The sequence below is a fragment of the Gobio gobio genome, assembly GCF_949357685.1.
Source record: "Gobio gobio genome assembly, chromosome: 20".
NCBI classification, from domain to species: Eukaryota; Metazoa; Chordata; class Actinopteri; order Cypriniformes; family Gobionidae; genus Gobio; species Gobio gobio.
Genome location: NC_137113.1, coordinates 47,125,790 through 47,138,688, shown reverse-complemented (window position 1 = coordinate 47,138,688; position 12,899 = coordinate 47,125,790). Strand labels below are relative to the sequence as shown.

General features: G+C 35.5%; 1 protein-coding gene across 1 annotated transcript in view; it reads left to right on the top strand.

Moving 5' to 3' along the window:
* Positions 1 to 12,899, top strand: part of usp22 (ubiquitin specific peptidase 22) — an 86,639-nt gene that overhangs the window by 54,717 nt on the left and 19,023 nt on the right. The window contains exons 5-6 of the mRNA XM_079846331.1: positions 3,578 to 3,679; positions 6,993 to 7,057. Coding sequence (XP_079702457.1) covers positions 3,578 to 3,679; positions 6,993 to 7,057 — 167 coding nt within the window. The remainder of the gene's footprint in view (positions 1 to 3,577; positions 3,680 to 6,992; positions 7,058 to 12,899) is intronic.

The window sequence follows — 12,899 nt, the reverse complement described above, 5'->3', positions numbered from 1 at the left end:
ATGCGCAACGTGTTAAATCATATTAGCATTCTGCCAATTCTGGCTAGCAACAGGTTATCAACATAATATCAATTTGTAAAATCATGTTAACAACATATTAACAACATGTTAATCATGTTAACAATATGATAAAACATGTTAAGAATGTGCTAAATCATGGTAGTTAACCAATAGTTAGCATGATTAACACATTGTTAGCATTTATTTAAAAGTGAAATCATGTTGTAAATGTGCCAATTCAAGATAGCAATGTGTTCAATCATGCTAGCAAAACATAATAGTTATGTTAATATGATAATTCATGTTAATCATGCTAGTAACCTGTTAAAACATGTTAGCAATATGTGGAATCATCATGTTAGCCGCATGTTAATCATGTTAGCAAATATGATGAAACATACGCGCAACGTGTTAAATCATTTTAGCATTGTGCCAATTCAGGCTAGCAACATATTATCAACATAATAGCAATTTGTAAAATCATGTTAACAATATGATAAAACATGTTAAGAATGTGCTAAATCATGTTAGCAATGTGTTAATCATGGTAACAAATAGTTAGCATGATTAATACATTGTTAGCATTATTTAAAAGTGAAATCATGTTGTAAATGTGCCAATTCAAGATAGCAATGTGTTCAATCATGCTAGCAAAACATAATAGTTATGTTAATATGATAATTCATGTTAATCATGCTAGTAACCTGTTAAAACATGTTAAGAATGTGCTAAATCATGGTAGTTAACCAATAGTTAGCATGATTAACACATTGTTAGCATTTATTTAAAAGTGAAATCATGTTGTAAATGTGCCAATTCAAGATAGCAATGTGTTCAATCATGCTAGCAAAACATAATAGTTATGTTAATATGATAATTCATGTTAATCATGCTAGTAACCTGTTAAAACATGTTAGCAATATGTGGAATCATCATGTTAGCCGCATGTTAATCATGTTAGCAAATATGATGAAACATACGCGCAACGTGTTAAATCATTTTAGCATTGTGCCAATTCTGGCTAGCAACAGGTTATCAACACAATAGCAATTTGTAAAATCATGTTAACAACATATTAACAACATGTTAATCATGTTAACAATATGATAAAACATGTTAAGAATGTGCTAAATCATGGTAGTTAACCAATAGTTAGCATGATTAACACATTGTTAGCATTTATTTAAAAGTGAAATCATGTTGTAAATGTGCCAATTCAAGATAGCAATGTGTTCAATCATGCTAGCAAAACATAATAGTTATGTTAATATGATAATTCATGTTAATCATGCTAGTAACCTGTTAAAACATGTTAGCAATATGTGGAATCATCATGTTAGCCGCATGTTAATCATGTTAGCAAATATGATGAAACATACGCGCAACGTGTTAAATCATTTTAGCATTGTGCCAATTCAGGCTAGCAACAGGTTATCAACATAATATCAATTTGTAAAATCATGTTAACAACATGTTAATCATGTTAACAATATGATAAAACATGTTAAGAATGTGCTAAATCACATTAGCAATGTGTTAATCATGGTAAGAAATAGTTAGAATGATTAACACATTGTTAGCATTATTTAAAAGTGAAATCATGTTATAAATGTGCCAATTCAAGATAGCAATGTGTTCAATCATGCTAGCAAAACATGATAGTTATTTTAACATGATAATTCATGTTGACCTTGTGGTAAATCATGTTATCAACATGCTTATCATGTTAGCAAACATGCTATCAATATACTTATTGTGTTTGTAAACATGCTATCAACATGCTTATCGTGTTACCAAAATGTTGTCAACATGCTTATCATGTCAGCAACATGTTTATCATATTAGCAACATTCTATCAACATGTTTATCATATTTAGCAAAATGCTATCAACATGCTTATCATGTCAGCAACATGCTATCCACATGCTTATCATGTTACCAAAATGCTGTCAACATGCTTATCATGTTAGCAACATGCTATCCACATGCTTATCATGTCAGCAACATGCTATCAACATGCTTATCATGTTACCAAAATGCTATCAACATTCTTATCATGTCAGCAACATGCTATCCACATGCTTATCATGTTACCAAAATGCTGTCAACATGCTTATCATGTTAGCAACATGCTATCCACATGCTTATCATGTCAGCAACATGCTATCAACATGCTTATCATGTTACCAAAATGCTATCAACATTCTTATCATGTCAGCAACATGCTATCCACATGCTTATCATGTTACCAAAATGCTATCAACATTCTTATCATGTCAGCAACATGCTATCCACATGCTTATCATGTTACCAAAATGCTGTCAACATGCTTATCATGTTAGCAACATGCTATCAACATGCTTATCATGTTAGCAACATGCTATCAACATGCTTATCATGACAGCAACATGCTATCAACATGTTTATCGTATTAGCAACATTCTATAAACATGCTTATCATGTCAGCAACATACTATCAACATGTTTATCGTATTAGCAAAATGCTATCAACATTCTTATCATGTCAGAAAACATGCTATCCACTTGCTTATCATGTCAGCAACATGCTATCAACATGTTTATCATATTAGCAACATTCTATCAACATGTTTATCGTATTAGCAAAATGCTATCAACATTCTTATCATGTCAGAAAACATGCTATCCACTTGCTTATCATGTCAGCAACATGCTATCAACATGTTTATCATATTAGCAACATTCTATCAACATGTTTATCGTATTAGCAAAATGCTATCAACATTCTTATCATGTCAGAAAACATGCTATCCACATGCTTATCATGTTAGCAACATGCTATCAACATGCTTATCATGTTAGCAACATGCTATCAACATGCTTATCATGACAGCAACATGCTATCAACATGTTTATCGTATTAGCAACATTCTATAAACATGCTTATCATGTCAGCAACATACTATCAACATGTTTATCGTATTAGCAAAATGCTATCAACATTCTTATCATGTCAGAAAACATGCTATCCACTTGCTTATCATGTCAGCAACATGCTATCAACATGCTTATGTTATCAACTTGCTTATCGTGTTAGCAACAAGCTAAAAATGCTAGGAACGTGTTAATTAATTTAATGTAAAATAGTTTTATCTGCAGTTCTTTCTCATTAAATGCTTGTTCATTTTTACTATATCTGTCAAGTTAAAGATTATTTTCTAAACACAGCCTGTGTTCATTTACAGATTTAAAAAAATTTCACTACTGACACCAAAACAGCATCATCGTGTAGTACAGGACTTGCTGTTTTGCTCACCAAGGCTGCATCGATTTTATGAAAAATACCATAAAATCATTAAAATTGTGAAATATTATTACAAATTAAAATAAGTGTTTGCCATGTTAATATATAGTAAAGTGTCATTTATTCCTGTGATCAAAGCTGAATTTATCATCATTACTCCAGTGATCCTTCACAAATCACTCTCATATGAGGATCTGATGCATTTATGATTTTGAAATGTCTTCACTGTCACTTTTATTCAATTCAATGCAATTTCTATGAATCATAATGTGCATTTTCTCTACAAAACATCAGGTATTGGAGAGAAATATTCGATGTGGGAGCCTACGAAGCGAGAGCTGGAGCTGCTGCGACACAACCCCAAACGAAGAAAGATCACAGCGAACTGCACCATCGGTAAGAACTTCATTTCCCATCGGCCCCGTTCCTGAGGCGTCGATCAGGCCAAAGCTCATCTGTGTGAAACCAATGAGTTTCCAGTAGTCGGACGTCTAGAGACTGCAGTTTGCACAGGAGCCAACACTGCAAAAAATGCTTTCCTTACTTAGTATTTTTGTCTTGTTTTCAGTCCAAATATCTAACAAATCTTACATTAAGAAGCATTTACTTGACAAGCAAACGTTTTTGTCTTGTGTTTTTGCTTAAAATAAGCAAAATAATCTGCCAATGGGGTAAACAAAATAATCTTAATTCAAACAGAAAACAAGATTATTTTACTTACCCCATTGGCAGATTATTTTTGGGGGAAAATAACTCAAAATTAAGGGAGTTTTTGCTTAAAATAAGCAAAATAATCTGCCAATGGAGTAGGGTTGGGTACCGAAACCCGGTGCCAATATGGGGACCGGACCGAATCAGAACGCAGATTTCAGTTCCTCATTTCGGTGCCAAAATTCAAACGTGCTTTCGCGTTTTGGCTGAGCCAGAGACAGACACTCAGCGCTGGTCACATCACAACTCATGACAACTATTCAGTGTTTTCAACCACATCATGTTTATTTCAGACATTTAAATGCTCATAAGTACTAGCAACAAACACACACTGATGTCAATGAAAGAGGAAATGACAATCCTTTCAGACAGTTATAATTTGACTAACGTTACGCGTTTTATTCACATCAGATACATGCACATTATACAACTCATGACAACTATTCAGTGTTTTCAACCACATGTTTATTTCAGGTTTCAGACATTTAAATGCTCATAAGTACTAGCAACAAACACACACTGATGTCAATGAAAGAGGAAATGACAATCCTTTCAGACAGTTATAATTTGACTAACGTTACGCGTTTTATTCACATCAGATAACTGCACATTATACAGTAACTATATAGTTTACTCTATTCTTCTTCCAGTTCACTGGTCACTTTCATGTATTTCGTGAGACGAGAATGAACTCAAGTGTTGTGAATCCGACAGATCCGATTCTGTGGCGCAAACTAACATGGCGCCGCCCATTGCGCTTTATAGATCAACTAACACACATTCACTCACACATTTGAACATCAGATAGTTCGTGACACAGTTGAGAAGTTTGTGAATATTTTGAATAAAAAGGAAAAGCGAAATAAACCCGATACAGCTGAGCTGTCAGCGCTATTGCGTGTCATATGAGAAGCATGACGCGTCGCCATGGAAACATGAAGGCGATGCGTTCTAAGATATTTAGCCAGAGAATATGATCATATTTCAAAATAAAGCTGAAGCTGGAAGCTGGTTTGTAGCAGAGCAAGAATACAGACTAGGCTAACTGCTGTTATTACTGTAACTGTTATTTAGAGTTATATTAGGCTTGTTGTAGTTGGGTTAGGTGGCTTAGGTTTTACTGTGAATTTGTAAATAAGTCAATAATAATCTGTAAATAAGTAAATTGTGTTTTGTATTTATTTATATTCATACATTTAAGTATACATTCAACTTTTAATAAATGGTTCAATTTAAATAAAGAATGAATAAATAAATAAAAAGCCATTTAATGTCATCCACCTCTTTTTGTGGCCTTTTTTTTTTTAAAGTATCGGTTTGGCACCGTTCAGGCACCGGTACCGTTTTAAAAGTATCGGTTTGGCACCGGTACCGTTTTAAAAGTATCGGTTTGGCACCGGTACCGTTTTAAAAGTATCGGTTTGGCACCGGTACCGTTTTAAAAGTATCGGTTTGGAATCGGAAAAAAAAACAAACGATACCCAAACCTACAATGGAGTAAGCAAAATAATCTTAATTCAAACAGAAAACAATATTATTTTGCTTACCCCATTGGCAGATTATGTTGCTTTTTTTAGGCAAAAACTCCCTTAATTTTGAGTTATTTTCCCCCAAAACAAGACAAAAACGTTTGCTTGTCTAGTAAATGCGTCTTAATGTAAGATTTTTTTAGATATTTGGACTGAAAACAAGACAAAAATACTAAGTAAGAAAAGCATATTTTGCAGTGAAGACCACTCTTTGTTTCCTGGCCATCAGTTTTGACATTTTTCATCTCTTTTTTTTTTCTGAGAGAATACAGCGTACACACACACACACACACACACACACACACTGGACGCTGGCCATTAGAGAAATAATGGTTCTCCTCCTCTCATTTTCGCCTGTTCCCCTCAGTCAGAGGGCCTGGCAGTGGAGTAATAGTGTTAAACGCCAGCACCACAGGCCTAGCGTAGGCGCTAAACGCTAGCCTCTCTCACACCCCGAGAAACGCACTAATGCGATTAGCCATATGAGAGCCGGAGCTTCCATTGATCATTCAGCTCATAATATGGGCCATGTATGATGAATTCAGATGGATATTGTGTGAGATGGCTGTTGGTTTAGACTTGATCATTTTAATAACTTCTATTCTGAAACTACTAGTGTTGGGAACTGAGAGCCAGTTCTTAGTCAGAACCAATTGCTTTTTTAAAACAAAAGACCGTAACTGAAGCGAAATATAAAACACATAGTCGTGTAGTTTGATTCCCGACCAAGTGACTCTTTTGTGTTCTTTTATAGTGAATTGAAAACGGATAGTGCGACCAATGTGAGCCAAACGATTCCTGAACGGATGACTCTTTTGAGTTGGTTCTTTTTAGTGAATCATACACAAAAGAACTGGTTCTTTTTAGTGAATCAAAAACAAAGCGTGATCAAACCGATTCCTGAACAAATGAGTCTTTTAAACTGGTTCTTTTTAGTGAATCAAAACAAAGCGTGACCAGTGTGATCAAACTGATTCCTGAACAGATGACTCTTTTGAGCTGGTTCTTTATAGTGAATCAAAAACATAAAGCACAACCAGAGAAGTCAGATTCTCAAATAAATGACTCTTTTGAGCTGGTTCTTTATAGTGAATCAAAAGCATAAAGCACAACCAGAGAAGTCAGATTCTCAAATAAATGACTCTTTTGAGCTGGTTCTTTATAGTGAATCAAAAGCATAAAGCACAACCAGAGAAGTCAGATTCTCAAATTAATGACTCTTTTGAGCTGGTTCTTTATAGTGAATCAAAAACATAAAGCACAACCAGAGAAGTCAGATTCTCAAATTAATGACTCTTTTGAGCTGGTTCTTTATAGTGAATCAAAAACATAAAGCACAACCAGAGAAGTCAGATTCTCAAATTAATGACTCTTTTGAGCTGGTTCTTTATAGTGAATCAAAAACATAAAGCACAACCAGAGAAGTAAGATTCTCATATAAATGACTCTTTTGAACTGGTTCTTTTTAGCAAATCAAAAACATAAAGCACAACCAGAGAAGTCAGATTCTCAAATTAATGACTCTTTTGAGCTGGTTCTTTATAGTGAATCAAAAACATAAAGCACAACCAGAGAAGTAAGATTCTCATATAAATGACTCTTTTGAACTGGTTCTTTTTAGCAAATCAAAAACATAAAGCACAACCAGAGAAGTCAGATTCTCAGATAAATTACTCTTTTGAGCTGGTTGTTTTTAGTGAATCAAAAACAAAGCGTGATCAAACCGATTCCTGAACAAATGACTCTTTTGAACTGGTTGTTTTTAGTGAATCAAAAACAAAGCGTGATCAGTGTGATCAAACCGATTCCTGAACAAATGACTCTTTTGAACTGGTTCTTTTTAGTGAATCAAAAACAAAGTGTGATCAGTGTGATCAAACCGATTCCTGAACAAATGACTCTTTTGAACTGGTTATTTTTAGTGAATCAAAAACAAAGCGTGATCAGTGTGATCAAACCGATTCCTGAACAAATGACTCTTTTGAACTGGTTCTTTTTAGTGAATCAAAAACAAAGTGTGATCAGTGTGATCAAACCGATTCCTGAACAAATGACTCTTTTGAACTGGTTATTTTTAGTGAATCAAAAACAAAGCGTGATCAGTGTGATCAAACCGATTCCTGAACAAATGACTCTTTTGAGCTGGTTGTTTTCAGTGAATCAAAAACAAAGCGTGATCAAACCGATTCCTGAACAAATGACTCTTTTGAACTGGTTGTTTTTAGTGAATCAAAAACAAAGCGTGATCAGTGTGATCAAACCGATTCCTGAACAAATGACTATTTTGAACTGGTTCTTTTTAGTGAATCAAAAACAAAGTGTGATCAGTGTGATCAAACCGATTCCTGAACAAATGACTCTTTTGAACTGGTTATTTTTAGTGAATCAAAAACAAAGCGTGATCAGTGTGATCAAACCGATTCCTGAACAAATGACTCTTTTGAGCTGGTTGTTTTCAGTGAATCAAAAACAAAGCGTGATCAAACCGATTCCTGAACAAATGACTCTTTTGAACTGGTTGTTTTTAGTGAATCAAAAACAAAGCGTGATCAGTGTGATCAAACCGATTCCTGAACAAATGACTATTTTGAACTGGTTCTTTTTAGTGAATCAAAAACAAAGTGTGATCAGTGTGATCAAACCGATTCCTGAACAAATGACTCTTTTGAACTGGTTATTTTTAGTGAATCAAAAACAAAGCGTGATCAGTGTGATCAAACCGATTCCTGAGTGGAAGACTCTTTTGAACTGGCTCTTTTTAGTGAATCAAACTTGCACCACGACCAGTGTAGTCCGATTCTGGACCAAATGACTCTTGAATTATGTATATTATATTGCATTTCTCTCAATAGATCCTCCTAAAAATTGCACCTTTTAAGGCGATCATCCAAAATTCTACTATTCCTCCACAAGACTCATTAACTGAAGTAGAATCGCTACCAGCATCTTTGAGTTGCGTACGATGGGTTGTTTCCGGGGATGTTCTGATGTGGTTCTGATGCTCATGTCCGGCGTCGGGGGGGCTGTTGGAGAGGAGCTGTGTGTGTGTGTGTGTGTGTTGGATCAGGCAGATGATGTTCAATCACTGGTGTGCATTAATAATATATTAATACTTGAAAGTGCCACAGCAGGCGGCGGCATCTCTCTCTCTCTCTCTCTCTCTCTTTAAGAGGAACAAAAACGGAAACGAAATCAAAATCAATTTGAATCGTTCTGAACAGAAACGTTAATTTGAAATGACCATTAACCGGTTAATAACGTTCAGTGTTTCCTCTAGGTTTACAGCTTTTAGGGGGGGGGGACCTCCCGAAACTACTAGTGTCGTGGAGCTGGAGTGTTACGGATACTCGGTGTTGCCATAGACAATAAATAAATAAATTAATTTGGTAAATAAATATAAACAAAACATTTTTATACATCGCACAACTATTTACAACACAACAGAGGTTGGCTTAGCTTGAGTTTTTGCTCTGGATTTTGTTGCTTTTAAGAAAAAAAAACCCTAATTTTTGCCCGTTTAGGTTCGTCACCTTCTCCATTGCATTTTTACATTTTTACCATTAAAGTTACTACACGCAAATCCGTGTTTTTTTTTTTTGTTGTTGTTGTTTTTTTGGGGGGGAATATATTTCAGGGCTCAATGCTAAGGATTTTTTTCAGGGGTTCAAATTTTTACTTGCCCTGTCAGAATTTTCACTGACCCCACCACAAAAAAAAAAAGACAAATAAAATAAAATAGGCCTAGTATTGTTTTTGAGCCATATAAGCATAATAAATAAGGTTATGACTCTAAAAACTAATATCCTAACTCATATATTTTTTTTATATTGTTAAAGACCATCAGTAATAAAATAAGAACAAATAATCAAATTATGAGCAAAAGCACAAATAAATACAGCAGAACAAACATATACAAATGAAATAAACAGTTATTTTCATGTAGGTCTAAACTAGATTGTCAGGTACAAAAATAGTAATCAAATGTGAAATATCACTGCATAGTCTGCATAAAATTATATGTCACTGCATAAAAATACAGATTAATCCTTATTTAAAGTTATTCAGTCAAGAGCAGTGAGTGATTTTTTTTTTTTTGTCTTTTGTTATCTCAATATTTATATAGCCAATGACGATATTTTCCGGCTTTCCGTGTGTTCACTGTTATACGGTAGGGGGCGCTGTAGCGCATTTCCTGCACGAGAACAGAATCTCCGGATCAAAACACTGCCGAAGAAGCAACGTGCGATGTCATAAGCAGATGCATATGTAAAATAACGCGATCATCACCATTAAACAGCATATAAATCACAACTGCCTAATGTTATTGAATGAACTGTCAACCCAGGACGAGTTATAGGACTGTGAAGCTTTGGGCTGTTGATGGACTCCATCTACAACATCTGTGTTTTGTTCATCGTTCAGACGTAACGTTAAGGCCTGTTCACACCGGGATGATTTTCGCACGCGTTTATCGCCGACGTTTAACGCCTCGGGACTAAACAATGGGCGCCAATGTGAGTGTTCACACCGACGCGCAAAAGGCCAGGCGTAAAAGCGTCATTTTTAAAAAAACGCCTCGGGTTCGTTTTTTTATTTTGACGCGGCGCGTAAAAAACTGGCCGACCAATGAGATCGGCGCTTTTGTTCACGTGCCTGGAGCTGCTGAAGTGACAGTAAAACACGACTTGGTGGCGCTCAAGCACAAAACGCTCTTGCCGTGCACACATTGATACGACGAAGAAGTAGTAAGTAGACAAAGAAGAAGATGAACTGCTAATGCTGCTTGCCAGTTAGCAAAAAGTGTGTGAATGGTTTTGTCCATATACATAATATGTCTATGGTTTTGGCAAGCACGTAAATACTGTCTCTCTTCTCCTTCTGTGTGACAAGCGAGTGTCAGAGGCTTAAAGTGCCGCAGCACCATCTTGTGTACCGGGAGCGCATCGACTGAATGTGCACGTTCACTCGGCGCAGCGCCAGTGAAAATCGCTTGGGTGTGAACACTCAAGACGCGCCGAAAAACGGCACGAAAAACGCTGGCGATAAGCGCGCGCGATATTAGTCCCGGTGTGTACAGGCCTTTAGTCTTTTACAAAAACGTGATTTTTTTCAGCTTTATGCTCAAAATGTTGCTTTTTCATGAAACTTGTAACATTCAAGTGTTGATTAAAAAAATTATATATGAAACTGGAATAAAACAGTGGGTCAGTTCTTTCTTTTGATATATTGCATGTTTAGATATTCTGTGGACCATTAAAACTTACAAACTTGACCATAAATGCTGGCGGTGACTGGCAAATTTCATGTTTACGTTGATTTAAAAGACCTAACCGACTATGTTTACGGTGATACTCAACAAGACAGGCATTTTGATATAATGTTGTGTGAATATTCGCACGCTGTGAGACGCGTGTTTGTGTTTGTGTGTGTTTGTGTGTGTTTGTGTGTGTGTGTGTGTGTGTGTGTGTGTGTGTGTGTGTGTGTGTGTGTGTGTGTGTGTGTGTGTGTGTGTGTGTGTGTGTGTGTGTGTGTGTGTGTGTGTGTGTGTGTGTGTGTGTGTGTGTGTGTGTGTGTGTGTGTGTGTGTGTGTGTGTGTGTGTGTGTGTGTGTGTGTGTGTGTGTGTGTGTGTGTGTGTGTGTGTGTGTGTGTGTGTGTGTGTGTGTGTGTGTGTGTGTGTGTGTGTGTGTGTGTGTGTGTGTGTGTGTGTTGTGTTGCTGCCCTTCGCGAGTATCAAACTGAGAGACACTTTCTCGTCTATGAGCGCTTGGCTTGAATATCTAAATTGCCAAGGCTTAAAAATGCGCAAATGATCAAGTTTCCGTGAAGATGCAGCTCTGGGAGTGTCTTTCACGCTGGCACTGAACCATCGGGCAATTCTTATTGTCGACCGTAATGACAAATATTTTTTGTCACTCATTCAGGCATTCAGGGGGGGCGGGGGGGGGCGTTTCGGGAGGGCGGGGCGCCCCCCCTGAACAATGGTAGGGGAAACACTGACGTTATTTTATCGTTCTCTTTAATATTTTAATTTGGCAGTGACCAATCATGAATAGAGTAGTGCAGCATGTGTCGCTGACGGATCAAGCGTGAGTGAAATGCTCCATCATCTATGAATCTACCGGTAACGCAAGTCAGTAGGTCTACTGTCAATGTGCAGGTATTGGAGGACATTCTTTAAATAAGTAGTTCGGACTTTAAGCTCAAATAGACTGATTTAGGCTAGTTTATGGATTTTGTTTAAGCCTATCCAAGTAGGCTATAGCATATCTATCAACATTTGTCCTATAGTCTTTCAGATTGCCAATACAGCTCAATGTTTTCTATATAGACGGTTGATGCTTCGTAAATGGTGTAAATAGCTGACTGAATTTGATTATGGTTCAAATTCCAGTTTATTTATTCTTTATTCATGCAATTTTTAAAACAAGTCGTGTTGAAAAAAAGTTATGTACAAAGAATGTTATCACTCTTCTGAAAATAATTAGGCATAAGAGCCACTTTAGATTGTCTAACGCTCCATTAAAACAGGTCCGCTGTTTATGCTTTGTCATTAATGCATGTATTTCTGGTTTTAAAAATGTTATGAAATAAATATTCAAGTTTAATTACCATGCGTTATATTATTATTGAGTGAAAATAAGTCTATTTATACATATTTGTTTAAAGTATAGGATAAATTAAAATAACGTTATTAACCGGTATTTTTTCATATCAAACCATTTTCGGACCAGTAATGTTTATTGAGGAACGCAAAAACGGAAACGCTATAATATCGTCCTCGAGAGCCCTCTCATACACTGAACACTTCTCTCCATTTGCTTTCGTTTTATTATAATTCTGTGCCCTTTTAAATTAGTTTATGTACGTTACCTATTACTATTTTTTTAAATATTATTTTTAATGCCTTTTACTCGTTCATTTTGTTGTTATTTATGAGTCATCATTTTATTAGTACTGGGGAAAAATTCATCGTGATCAATTGCATGCAAAATAAATGTTTGTGTTTACATAATATATGTGTATAATTATAATGTGTATATCTAAATACACACACACACACACACACACACACACACACACACACACACACACACGCATGTACATATTTAAGAAATATTTGGATGCATACACTGTATATATAATTTAAATATGAAAAAAATGAGTAAACAATTATATTAATGTAAACTACTAATAATAACAACTTTTTTAACAACAACTACTTTATATTAACTTAGAAGTAAGTATTACTTTAAAAGTAAAATGATGATAATAAAATACTATAAAAATTTAGTTATAAACTAAAAACGTTGCTTATTTTAAAACCACCCAAAATTGTTTTGTGTGTTGGAGAACTGAAATGACTCTGTCCATCCTT